The sequence below is a fragment of the Micropterus dolomieu genome, linkage group LG01 (genome assembly GCF_021292245.1).
Source record: "Micropterus dolomieu isolate WLL.071019.BEF.003 ecotype Adirondacks linkage group LG01, ASM2129224v1, whole genome shotgun sequence".
NCBI lineage: Eukaryota > Metazoa > Chordata > Actinopteri > Centrarchiformes > Centrarchidae > Micropterus > Micropterus dolomieu.
In genome coordinates, this window is record NC_060150.1 from 39,551,704 (window position 1) to 39,565,716 (window position 14,013).

Below are 14,013 nucleotides of genomic sequence, written 5' to 3' on the forward strand. Positions count from 1 at the left end.
TCTCTTATACTTACCACTTAAATCTCACTTTTACCTTGGCTCATTACCCCTCTCTCCATATCACAGATAAAAGAAGAGTCATGCAACAAGAACACTGTAAAGTTACGAATTTACTCTGTCAGCAGGGCCGCAACGGTGTTACGAGTTGACCATTAATGTTTCTTTACACTCCTTATTTCCTTTGATAACCCCCAAATTTAAATCGGAGTAGGTTAAACTTCCTTTGTAGTGGAGGGTACGTAAGTGTATGGTAAGTGTCCTCACCTGTTGTCGATAAACATAGCAGGCTGCTATGGCAACCATTGTCGACTCCCCTACGAAACCGGCCAGGAGGGATCCAACCCCAAGTGTGGCCCCGTGAACCCTGAAATACAAAAAGGATTGTGTGAAGTTTTCAGTCGCTGCTGCTGCCTTTTGTCCAGAATGATTTTACAGTTTTAGGAGTGTTGAAGTGAAGCCTCCTCCTTTCAGGAATAAAAAAGAAGAACATACATTTTACCAGAAGGACACACAATACTGTATGACATAACACAGTAAGCCTGAGTCACAGTGCTGACCTTTGTGACCCTGACAGTGTTCTCTGAAGTGTTGACTTACCCCATATAAGGCAGCACAACTAGACTGGTGATGAGGACAATGATGCGGAGAACTGAGCTGGGGGCCAGCACAAAGGTCTTTTTCAGGGTCATGAGCCATCCAGTCAAATGAGCCCGAACAGTCACTGCAAACACACAAAGTGGAAACATCACCCCACTGGTCCAAGCTACGCCCTGGTTAAAGCTATAGCAGGAAGGAAAAAATCAAGCGGGACACTGATGCTGAAAAACATCTAATCAAGTGTCTTACCTGGCACAGGAAAAAAGGAGAAAATTCTGAGCGGGATCACACACAGCTCAGCGAAAGCATAATCCACTCCAATGACATCAACCAGGATCTTCTCCGATACATGAGGACTCCAAAACACCACAAAGCAAAGCTGGACACAAAATGAACAAAAGCAAATTAATTTTTGCGTTCGCTGCACCACAATAGAGTCGCTCCAGCACGCCTCATTAGATTACATTAGTTCATTAACTCAAGGGGTTTCGGCTTGAATGTGGGCCTTTGAAATTCACATAAAACAAGCGAGCCAGCAAACATGACGGACAATGTTATTGTTTCTAAAAGCAGTTGCAGAGGCACGTGCATCACGACCAAAGCCTCTCAAAGCTATTAGCATGATAGCGAGTGCTAAACAGAGGTACAAACGCGTCTGATCTGAACATGAATACTACATCAGTTTGTTCAAAACGAGAAAGATAGTTTGTCTGCCCTTATTTTACATCTTTTTCTGGTTCTGCTTTGACCCACCACACTGCTAACTCAGTCACCCCACTCACACTGTGAGCAAAACATCTGTGTTTGTGATGTCTGGCCCTTGGCACTTTTTCCAGTTTTAAACAATGGACAATGGTGAAGCGTCAGTCCTGATGTCCAGCCCCTCCTGTGTTAAAACCTTATTTGTGTAAAGACCTGCGAATCTACCTGTACCCCGAGAAGCTGTCTTACCAGACCTCCCAATCCTGCCTACCTCTTCTCTACACGCGTTTCCAGAATATTCCTGTCATTTAACGCCAACGCAAATCTCTCCTCTAGGCAAAAAAACATCCCCAGCAGTCCTCACTCACTTTTCACATGGTCCATGGAACTGCCAGTCTGCTGTCAATTAAGCTTATTTCATCTGCTCACATTGTTTTCCTTAACAGTGCTATGCTGATAATACCCCGCTCTGTCGTTCTTTCCTGCCAGACGACCCTACTGTCTCAGCGCAGATCTCAGTCAATAAGCTCTCATTGACTAAGTTGGTGATTCCAGCATGTCCTTCTGTTCAGCACAACATTAGTATCCAGTTCAGCTACACCTTGCTCTTACCAACAAAGTCTGCAAGAAATCTGGGGAATTTGATTGATGGCCAACTCACTTTAACTGAGTATGTCGCTTGGCACTATGTAACATCAGAAAAACCGGGTCCTTTCTGACTGGGGATGACACTTAACTCCTTTTACAGGCACTGGTCATCGGTCCTCCAGTGCTACCGTTCCCTCTGAGATGGACTGGTGCTTATGTTAGTTTTATGCTGCTGACATTTTAAATTTCATGGTGAGAGAAAGTACGGGCGGGAGAAAGGATGACACACAGCACAAGACGAAACCTCTACAATAAAAATTTTGAGTACACTGAAACTAAAATGTTCTGTAAACATTACACTGTCTCACTCTTCTTCAACAATTACATATTAAATAGGAAATGATCAATTGCGCAAAAGCCTTTCATGTGGTTTTGCGTTTTTTGATCCCGTCAACCAAAATATAAGAATAGATTACTTGCAGCTGATGATTTCATTTGGTAACACCTTACCATCTATCATTATTTTAGCTAGATGGAAGCCCACAATAACTCATTTGTGTGGCTCAAACCAAACCGCTGTCTCACCTGACTCAGCTGTGGTGTCTCTAAACAAGGTGACACTCCACACTCACTGTCTGTTTTCTTAAGTTATTTGTTACAGAACATTACTCAGTTCCTTTCTCAAATACACGTCCGTCTACCTCCTCTGCTGTTTTTCATTCTGTTGTCTTTCCTTCATCTGTAACCAGAACAAGGCCTGACATGAGGGCTGCTAGCTTATGTAACACCAACACAAGGCATACCTATCTTCCTGTTGTGCTGTGCTGAGCACACACCCCCACATACATGTTTACAGCTCTGGGATTCCACATCTGGTGTGCTATCCTCCTCCTCCTCCTTAAAAAAACCCAACATTGGCCACAAACTTCCTGCTTGTCTGCTAAGCCAACTAACAGGGGCAAACGCTAATATTTACTTACAGAAATCCGCTTTGCATCGTAGTGTTAACGTTGAAGGCAAATATGATCTGAGAGACTGGACCATAAAGTGTTCTTGCAGATCCACTGGCATAATTATCCAAACATGTAAAACAAAAGCACTCAGCAGCAGCACACACAAAGTAACTGCAGCACTTATTACTTACTTTTGGAATGCGTTAACTGATACGTTTTATGTGAATGTCTGTTTTATTAAGCTCTTAAGACTTGAGAGTGCTGGGCAGTGGGGGACACAAAAGCCTCTTCACAAATTCCAGCCTAATGTGTCTCCTTCTCTGTGCAACCTGAAACTGCCTCAGGACGGCAAAGGAAAGGTTCAGCACTCCCGCAGCTAAGTTGTGAACCCCCATCACTTTGAACATTAATATACAGCTGTACCACCAATTAACTTTCGATTGACAGTTGACAGCAGTGACTTTGGCAAGCTTTGCAAAAATTATGTCAAACATGTTTCACTGGACTGGTTATGTCAGTCATACAGCTGTACCCAGACTGACACACGCTATCTTCTAATCTGTGAAACATGTAAACAAAGTCTAGGTGTGTTGTGTTTTGGGGAAGACATCCTGCATGTTGGTGGTGCGTCTTCAACTTCTTAATCTTTTGTTGCACAGATTCGAATATCATCAGTATGTGCAGAAAAAGACTTACAACCTCCCTGAATATTTTTATAATTTCAATCAACCTCCTAAGGGCTGCAATTTTTTAATACATTGTGTTGGCAATAAAAAATAAAAATCAAGATATGGTAAAAAATGCCTCTGAAAGCTTTGCAGAGCCAAAGAAGTATTCAAATTTTGACCCAAAGACCCAAAGCAATCCAAGTTTTCATTTATAATGAAACAAAGAAAAGCTGTGCATCCTTACATTTGAGAAGCTAGAGAAGTTTTTAGCAGTTTTAACAAATGACTAAAACGATTAATCGATTATCAAAATTGTTGCAGATTATTCTGTAGGGATTAATTAACGCCATATTCTGAGAACATAACCAGTAAAATTATATGACTAAAATCTCATCTTACCGTGAGTGACAGAGCCAGACAGGCAAATATAAACTTTTTAATGTGTGTCTTGGTGACAGGGGTGCCCGCGTTCATCTTGTTGCTGGGATTGTTCTGTTGGTTAAGAGAAGTATTAGCGGCGTAAGCAAACCAATCTGGAATAAACTGTTATCAATGCAGCAATCACTAGTAGGGGGGAGTCTGAATTACCTTGTCAAAGGCAGGGTACACTGCTCTCAGTTCGGTTAACCAACCGTAGGGCATGTGTCCCACAGGGTATGTGGCTGTGAGGACAGCCACGGCCTGGAATGACAAAGACACGGCAGCCATAAGTCATCAGCACGCCACCACTTTAAAGATGAAAATGCCACACGCAGCACACACCTCTAAATTAATGACAGGTGTCTAACAATAGCTGACATGAAAGCAACATGTCTCTCTCACTTTCCCAGTGGCGCGCAGCTTTTCACAAGTTTATGACTGGACAGCAGCCTTGAGCTTGTTATTGTGTACCGAACAACAACGGGCAGTGTCAGGCTTTAACGCAGGAACAGTAGCGCCATGTGGGAATGTTTTCACTCAGTGTAATCATGCCCTGAGTTCCACATGGACATGGTGAATCACCCAAACCACTGGCAGCCAGTGTTGTCAATGATTTCCAGTTCATTCTGGTAAACAGCTTTGTATTGTCTCTAGTAGTTAGGGTCTCTGTAAACCAGAAAGCTCCAGAGGGCGGTTGTTAGCATCTGGCATTTCATCTGCAATGACTTAAGGGAAAAATTTTTCCTCTGGGATCACAGAGCTGTAAAGCCCCTCTTACAGTACGATAGTCTATAATTATACTAGAGCTACTATTAAGTACTTTTTGGCAACTTTATTAATAACATCCAGATTCAATGTAAAATGTGTGGTGAATTTAATTCCTGATCCACCCACCTCTGTAGCGTCAGAGGTCCCCTTGAGGTCGCGAGACACAAAGAGGTTGACGATGGGTCGGCTGATGCGCTGAGTAGCCAGGATGAGGGCCAGGGGCCACCAGAAGCTCAGCATCTTTTTGATAGTGGCATCGCCCTGCAGGGATCAAGACATATCCAATAAATCACTCATGTTTTAGGAAAGACAAAAGCTTCAGTCTTTATTTTATTACTGCAAAATTCAATTCCATTTGCCCTTTGGTTTAGGTGGCTCAGCAGGATAGCATCGTGTGTAAGGTGGAGGTCCACACACCTTGTTTATTTCTGTTTTCACTCACATAAGATATTGACAACAACGTAACAGTTTTACAGTAAAAAGGCAGCACTTACCCCCACATCAAGTCCACTGGAGTCTGGGATGTTGTCATGAATATTACAGTAGTAACCCAGACCGACGATGCTGAAACGGACCAAGGCACCCATATACAGGGAAAGGATCGGGATGAGTAAAGGCTCCACGCATTCTAGGTTACTATGGAGGAGAATGGCCACGAACACAATCTGCAGGAAAGAACAGCGACAATAAAAAAAAAAAAGAAAACACGACAAAATTCACAGACTACAAATGAAATAAAGGACTAGATCCGGTTACCTGGGCCACAACATCAGATATTGAGGCTGAGCCTACGATGACGCTGTACTTGTGCTTGAGAAGTATCCCTGCATGAATCCACGCCTTCAAAAACACAACAATGGACAGGTGTTATTTCTGGCCATTTTAAAAAGCAAGATTGGATGACAGTAAAGTATCGTGGGTATCGTTTAAAAATGTGATACCAGTACCAATACCCTTAAAGTGATACCAATAGAGTATTTTGATTTGATACCTTTTTTTTTTTGTTTGTTTTACATTTCATTCGATACCCGTCATGTGAATGTAAGCATTCAGTTGTGTAAAATGCCACCACTCTACCCCATCAAATGATTTTTATAGGAATACATTTTGAAAGTGTTTAAGTAGAAGTTTAAGTATTTATTGCATAAAAAACCAATGTACTGGGGCAGTGTAATTTTAACTGAACAGGGAGCAGCTGTCCACCCTGAATTTTTCTCCATGTGTCACGAGATGCTTTATGTCCCTCGTATTCCCAGTTTTTACAGAAATAATCTTGCCGTTTTTCCATGCATTTATTTTTATCATACGCCACATGCGTGTAGTATAGCCATATTTTTTTACGTTTTGGTGGCATCTCGGCACGCTGAAATTGCCAACTGCGTCAAACACATTGCGCTCAGTTTCACACCACAGACTGCATGGATTGTAGTTGCTGCGGTACTGGGCCAATCACAAGTCGCATTAAAATCGAAGAACACTTGCAGTGATTGGCTGCATAATAAGTCATTTTTTTCAGATCTGGTTACAAAAAAAAAAAGATTCAGGATGCAGGACTTTCCCCATTAAACTGGGGAAGTTTTGATACTACTTGATTGTTTCAGTCAATACCTTAAAAAGGTATCGAGTGCCAATACCCAGCCTTAGAGGACAACCATACATTAAATGGAAGTGAGCCAGACGTTAAAGCGCCATCACTTGAAGCCAACAAGGACAGAAGATTAAAAACCAGCTATTTCCAGGTCAGGTCTGTTTAAATCCATGCCTGCATGATAAAATGTCTGACTTCTCATGTAGAATAATCCTGCTATAGTGTACACTCACCATTGCATCCAACAAAGGGAATGCAGCCAGGTATAAGAAAGCCTTTCTGGTCTTGCGCCCCACAGAATCATCCACATGGTGGAGCTTATTAATGATGTAGTATCCTAAATCTGTGTAAGCTAGAGAGGAAAAAGAGAGCACAGTTGAGTAGAAGTGAAAGAGAACATTTCCACTCTATTTCCATTGTTTTGAGCAGCAAGGGTTGTGATTTTCCCCCTATAAAGAAAGCTGTCAGAAGGTACTACAGAAATGAAACTTTAGGTCTGCCACAAATACTAAAACTTCCCTTTTACAGGATGCGGTTTAAGCACAGCATGTCATCGCGTGTGCACAAACAACCCTTAAACACACACCTATCAAGATATGAAGGACAAACGCGATGACCCCGGCGGTCAGCATGCAGAACACAGCCTTCCTCCGGTCCCTCCTGCTGTTGACAAACACCAAGCCCACATTCTTGAAGTCGCTCATGGGCCCGGTGAAGAACTTCATCAGGGAGTAGGCCAGACCGTAGCTGGCCAGCATTTCAATTGCATCCTCTTTGACGGTGGCTATGCCCCTGTTGAGCGCCTGGAAAAGATATTACATGAGAGTGAGAGGTGTCAGGGGAATGAGACAGCACATGAGGGTAAGAGGGGGGGTTGGGCAGCTGACCAGCCCACATGACCATGACTTAGCCTAACTTCATCTCTGACCAGATGGAAAGTGCTACTCCACCACAGCACTACATTAAAAAAAAGTGAATACCTGCATGATTTACAGACACAATAAAAAGATAGACCTTGGTCTTGTGCAAAGCAGTGCATACCATTTTAATGTCTGGACAGGGAACACCCACAACACTTTATCCCAGAAATATTTCCATTCAGTTTCAGAACTACAACAGCTGCCTCTTCTCTTTTTTTTGCCGGACCGTGTGTGCTATTTATACCAGCTAACAGAGCCATTACATAAGCTTAATCCTAACATCTCCAAGCTTCAGTGTGTTTTTACCCTCACATGCAGTCTGCCCGTGGTCTCTTGGGAGAGGGCAACCACCAGATCAGTCATATCGCTGAGAAAGGACAGGAAATGTCCACGCAGGAAAATATGCCAATTTAAAGAATATTTTTTTAAAAGCCGGCTCCATAACCTGCTTTAATCTACAACCCGGCCTTGATTCAGATTTAGTTATCATCTTATCAGTAACGTTAGACAAACAGAATCATAGACAGGCTGGGTAATAAATAACGCAGAAACCCGCATGAGCTCAACGCTTCTGGGGACTAAAATATCTCCTCTGAATAAACAAGGGCCTTTCTCTGCTGCGAAGAGTCCACTCCTTCCTAAATAATGTATATTAAACCTAATGGAGATCCTCAGTCTCCTTTCAGCCTGCCAGCTAAGCTAGCTCTAGCTGCAACACAAGACATGATCCGTCTTTGACAAAACACGGTCGACATGTTCAGTGTCAGCGTGGAGAAACGGTGTTTTCTGGAGCTCAGACATTGATGCTCGGCGGCTGCAGCGTCTGGCAACATAAATCTCACACAGGCGGAATAAACAAAACGTTAGAGCGGTTAGCCGCGGCTAGCAGAGGCAAGGCTGCAGTCTTGAGCGTTTTTTCACCTAACGTTACAAAACAACGCACCCAGCAAGCAAAAACAGAAACGTTACCTGTTCCCCGAGGTCGATGGCAACATTGGTGATCGCCAAAGGCACCAGAAAGCGGATGAGAGGCCAGTAAGGACTGAGAGATGGAAATTCCACCATAGTACAAGCCGGGATGACAGAGCGAGGGGCATCTGCCTCGAGCTTGATTGATTAAAAAGAAAATTATCGGCTAGAAGGCGGTGAAAGCACCTGTATTTCTAGCGAGAGTGTGAGGGGCAGCGGCAGGAGCAGGGGCGCTCCTGTAGCGGCAGCGCTTCACAAAGCTTCGGTGCGGCTGAGCTGAGGCGAAGGTCAACGGAAATTTCAGACCGGCGCATCTTCCTCGCAAGTCATCATCAAGGGGGTGGGGGGAGACGCGAGGTGATATCAAACAGCGCCGAATTTGAGCGAGGAAGCGTTCCCCACGTTATGCCGGTGTAGGTTTACACAAAGTAACGCAACAATCCGAAACGGGTTGGATTCGGGTTTTTTTTTACCAGCGCCGCATTCGACTGCGCCTGTGCTGCGCAAGTCCGGTTAGTTGTCGACCCTCCCCGATGCTGGAACCAACTGCTGCCCGCACGTGGGCCAGGCATCCCGGCCGTGACATCATCAGCTAGTCGGTCGAAACCTGGCTTTTATTATCTCTCTCTCACACGCGCAGGACTGCATGATATGTGTTTACATTACACAATAGTATTGTTCTGATTGGTCTTCAGCTGACATGCCATGCGGAATAAACACACGCACATTTATCATTTTTCTTTTTTGTAGTATCTCATTTATGTAAAATGTAGCTGGAGTCTGGTACAAAGAATTGAATAAAACAGTGGGCAGCTGTGTTTACATGGGGACACACCCTAATATACTTAATTTTTGCAAATGTATGTAAACGCAGGAAAGTAGTTTGGTGCCATACAAGTGTTTTATATTTACATTGTGGCATACATCTGAGGACATAAATTAGTCTACATATAGGATAAACAGATAACCCCTGATATGCCACTAAATAAAGAAATACTGACCCCTTGTGGACAAAGTAACATTGGTTACAACTACTTAACTACTATTTATTTTACTGATTTTTACTGATGTAAAACTGTACTTAACACATCACATTTGACATTTTTCAGCTCTGTCAGACAAATTCATGATAAATTGATAAATTGACAGCGTGGCAAATTTTACACATCTGCATCACAAACTCTGGGCTAAAAAGTATCCGTGAGTGGGTGTGTATCTACTTGAATATGCTGAACTGTTTAGAACATGTGATTCCTCATGAAATATTGACTGTATTGCGGAATCAATCAAAGTATAAAATGTGTGTGATCACCGGGTACACAAGAAGGACACACCCTGTAATGTGTTGTTATTTTTCCTTAATATCTTGTACCATATATGGGGATAGCCTGTGTGAGCTGATACATACAACTGCGGTTGTTAATGTAACGTGTGTGATATCAAGTGTTTACATTAAAGGAGTGGTTGTGCCATTAGAGTCTAATTTGATTGTAATCAATTAAAAATGTATCCTGGTTTAGCCTTTAGTCAACCAGGAAGTATACAAACTCCTTACAAAGACAAACATACTATAAATAATTATTGAGTTACTTATTAACTGGTGCTCAAAGGACCAATAAAATGCAGTTTCACTGGTCAGACATATCTAATTGTGGAAAACATAAAGTGCAAATTTCATATATCCTTTGCAACCTTTGTTTAAGCATAAACATTAATGCTTGTCCTCAGAAACTGTAGTTTGACCATTTATTTGTGTTAAATTGCTTGTTTTATTTAGCTATTAATGTCACACATTGTCATTCTACAACATATCTTCGTTCCCTTTCACATTCACACACAGATATGCTAATATGGTCTGTGTACAGTTCACATGAAATGGAAACATACCAGGGCTGTGATTTACTGTAAGTTTACAACCTGAGTAATGTTCAGTTAAAAGCTGTTTGTGCCTCTGCCTGGTGCCTGAGGGAGGTTGACACAGCCTTTTACTGGCAGACATGCCTCTCCTTCATAGCTTAAACTGCAGTCAGATGTTTACTGAAGAGCCCCTACCAGCGAGTACACTTTGCAAGGGTAATCCTAAAGCTACAATGTCATTCTTTCATGTCAGGGTTGTTTCATTACATCTACTGCTAAATGCACACAGGGTTTTCTTTTGTAGTTTCCTTTTGAAAGTAAACAAACAACTTTTACAAGCAGGTTTTTCAAATCCAGAAGTGTGTTTAGTGCAGCATGTATCTAACTGTGTGCACTAAACCTTAGACCTTAAAGTAGTTAATATATATCTGTATGTATAAGAGTAAAGAATGTGTTCAGTAAAACATTTACATTTATTCATTTAGCTAACGCTTTTATCCAAAGCAACTTACGATTGCTATACATGTCAGAGATCGCAGGCCTCTGGAGCAACTTTGGGTTAAGTGTCTTTCTCAGGGACACATAGGTGGATGTGGCAAAGTGAGGGATTGAACCCGGGTCTCTCACACCAAAGGCATGTAATAATTTCATGTAGTTCAGCAGAGTGTTGTTCATTCCTGCAGTTGCGGTTGGAGGTGGCAACTTTGGATAAGATCACTGGTATTGGCTTGAACATGTTCATTTTGGTATTCATTTTCCATGGCTTGGAAAACTGTTTTCACAAGTTTCCCAGATTATTAAACCCTCCTGCAATATTTATATAGTTTATTATATAATGTGGTTTGGTCATATTGGGGAAGGAAACAATTTTTGGGGGGGTTCACATTAGCAGAGGAGTTTTCCAGATGTCACAATATTATCACACTAATCTAAACACCTATTTGCTTTAATTTCACATTCATTGTAATTGGGATGTGTGTGTGACAGTGCTCTAACTTCAGTAAGTCTATGAATTGTCAAGAAAATCATTTCTTTGAGAAAACTGAAGAATTTTAAAATACCTTAAAACAGTGATTAAAATTAAACTTAAAATGTTGCTTAACTCATCTCACACAGAGGAACAATGGAAACAGAGCAATACTGCTGTGATGTAATATAAATAAGATTTATATTTATCTCCCTGTTAACGAAATGAAATGCAGGTTTTCAGGTGAAACAACACACCCTCTGGTGGCCATGTAGGAGCCAACAGCTCCTAGCAAAAAATACCTGGGAATGATTTAGATCCTATCCTCAGACCTGGGTAATTTCACTCTCTTGCTTACACATTGCATTGATTCATAAACTTATGTTAGCCTATGTGCACTGTGCAGCTATAAAGTGAACACAAAATAAACAAAGATATATAGAAAAATAAATATAGGTATAGATTGTAGATTGTGTTAATTGTTATTATTACCACCACTATCTACTACTACTACTACATATCACACGTCTGTCACATCCTGTACATAATATTTTTTTATATTTCTGTATGTATGTATTATTTTTATCATTATTAATTATTATTATTATTATTATTATTATTATTATGTGTAGGCAGATACTGAATATTAAAGGGTTGGGATCCAAACATGATCAAGACCTCCATGCTTCTGATTAAGCTCTTTGACTTTGAAGAGAGAAATGTTAACTTTATACAGAGTCTCTGTCCTTTGGGCCACTGGGCCTGTGCCCAGTAGGCCTATTGAGTAATCCATCTATGGTTCAGCCTAGAAAATTATAAACAACCAAACCTGGTCACATAACTGTCACACTCCATTTACCCAGACAGCTACATCTCTCCTACAACAAGCAAACACAAAAAGCATTCACACACGTCACACTCATGTTTGTCTTGAAACACTTTTGGTTACTTACAGAAATAAACCCCAGAAAGAATTGATGAAATCTGAAGACACTCTAGACAACGGTGATTTGCCCCACAACACAGATTTCATGCTCAAAAAGAAACACATACTTTATCTTCTGTATAAAATATCACAAATTAAACACACCACCACTAATGCACGCCTCCTTCAGTGAGTTAGTGAAAGTGTGGTTTCTCTGTCACATCACCAGTTTTTCTCAACCACTGATATTTATGCTGCTGACGACTATTGGAGCACAATCGTAAGCAGCATTCACTACACTGGATCCCAATGGGTCTAAAAATGTAACCCCTGACCTTTCAGAGTCTTATTATTGTCGTTTCAGGTTTTCTGTCTGACTTAAAGAGTAAATTAACACCAGGCTGACCAGCAGTGCTTCACTGCCGTTTCTGGTAAAGTTTCAAACGTGTTTCACCTCTGACCACACCGAGCAGTGATGTCATGGGGTCCTGGAGTACACGTTTACATCACAGCAGCAAGCTGACAAGGTTTAGCAAAAACAGGGGCTATTAAGTTGTTTACTTGGATGCCAATTTGCGAATAGATGGGCATCCTAAAAACATCATTGTTATCTAGACAGAACACCAGCTAGTGAGCAGCTTTCAAACAAGAGTCTACAGCCATGCTAGCAGCTCTGTGAGGTTGTGTTTAGGCAGAGTGGTGACTGAATGCTACATTGGCATGCTAACATGGTAGGAGGTATACCATATTCACCATCTTTGTGGAGAGTGTTAACATCATTTATTAATCGGTAACACAAAGTACAGCTGAAGCTGATGTGAATGTCATTAGTTTTACAAGTATTTGGTGCAATATGAAAAGTCAGGGGATCCCCAGAAATCATTAGGATTGTCTGTACAAAATGTCATCTGAATGTGTGAAGTAGTTGAAATATTTCAGTCTGGACCAAAGTGGAGAACCGCACGCCATCCATCGAGCTATGCTGCTAGCATGGCTAAAAATTGGATGTAAACTATCCCTGAAACTGATTGGCATACTAAGTACTCTGGACCTGAGTACCACACATTTCAACTAGATATTGGACTTGCTCACCCCAGACCCCAGACAGTTTAGATTGGCGGCCACACATCCGAAACCCCCCAGGGCAGTGTGTTCAGCCCCCTCTTGTTCATACTGTACACCCAAGACTGCAACCACAGACATGAGAGTCTGAGACATGAGAGACATGAGTTTGTGGACGACACCATCAATTCAAACAACGATGAGACTTCGTATTCAGAGGAAATCAACAGTCTTGAAAGGAAGCTTAAGAAGGCTAAATTCCTGTACCAAGTTTGTGTTGACTTTTACAGAGGGGCAATAAAAAGCATCCTAACTGAAAACACCACAAGCTAGCATGTGCATGGCCCAGGACAGGAGGGTGATCAGAACTCTGTTTCTGTATATCATTTAGTATATATTGTTTGCTTTTGTGACAAGCATAAAGGGAACTACAAACTTCCTCTCGTTATCCAACCCTGTTGTAAAATGACAAATTTTAAAAAATACATGACTTGTAAGCACACAGATGAGCTGCATTTCAGGGAGTGGAAAGCTCCACTTGTCTCCCTTCCAGACAGATCTTGCAGTAAATAAAGCAGCTGATACTGAGTTGTCACTGAAGGAGCACATCCTGGCATGTTAGTCATGTACTAAACTGCAGAGAGAGAGAGGAACTAGCAGACGTTAGTCAGAGAACACTGACACGAGTTAACAGTCAATTGAGTTTGTCTCTCCTTCAGCCGTTTAACACTCACCTCTTCATTTTCCAGGAGTTCCTCCTCAGATTCCACACAGCTTGTGCTGCTGCAGAACACATCATCATGCGTAATGATAATACAACTACAACAAAGAAGGACAGGCCCTCAGAATATGATGGCTGCTTGCCCAATTTCTTCTTCCATGTTTCCCCCTCTTAACTCCTCTCCTGCAGGTTTTTTGATGGGGGGTTCATCATCTTGCATCTTCTGGCTCTGGACCCCAAATCAGAAACAAGATCACAAAATTCGACAGCTGGCATCTTCATCGCAACAATTATCAATACAAGCACTG

At 41.8% G+C, this 14,013-nt stretch overlaps 1 protein-coding gene across 2 annotated transcripts in view; it reads right to left on the reverse strand.

Annotated features, from left to right (window-relative positions):
• The window catches only part of ankha (ANKH inorganic pyrophosphate transport regulator a), a 26,284-nt gene that overhangs the window by 5,246 nt on the left and 7,025 nt on the right, over positions 1-14,013 (reverse strand). Inside the window, exons 1-11 of one of the 2 annotated variants that reach the window (XM_046052157.1) lie at positions 8,174-8,742; positions 6,871-7,087; positions 6,518-6,636; positions 5,453-5,536; positions 5,191-5,361; positions 4,823-4,957; positions 4,097-4,189; positions 3,908-4,000; positions 847-976; positions 598-721; positions 265-364 (exon numbers count right to left, since the gene is read on the reverse strand). In XM_046052157.1, the coding sequence (XP_045908113.1) occupies positions 265-364; positions 598-721; positions 847-976; positions 3,908-4,000; positions 4,097-4,189; positions 4,823-4,957; positions 5,191-5,361; positions 5,453-5,536; positions 6,518-6,636; positions 6,871-7,087; positions 8,174-8,269 (1,362 nt within the window). In that variant the 5' untranslated portion in view covers positions 8,270-8,742. Of the gene's footprint in view, positions 1-264; positions 365-597; positions 722-846; positions 977-3,907; positions 4,001-4,096; positions 4,190-4,822; positions 4,958-5,190; positions 5,362-5,452; positions 5,537-6,517; positions 6,637-6,870; positions 7,088-8,173; positions 8,743-14,013 lie in introns of those variants that run through there. The other variant, XM_046052236.1, reaches the window with a different exon arrangement.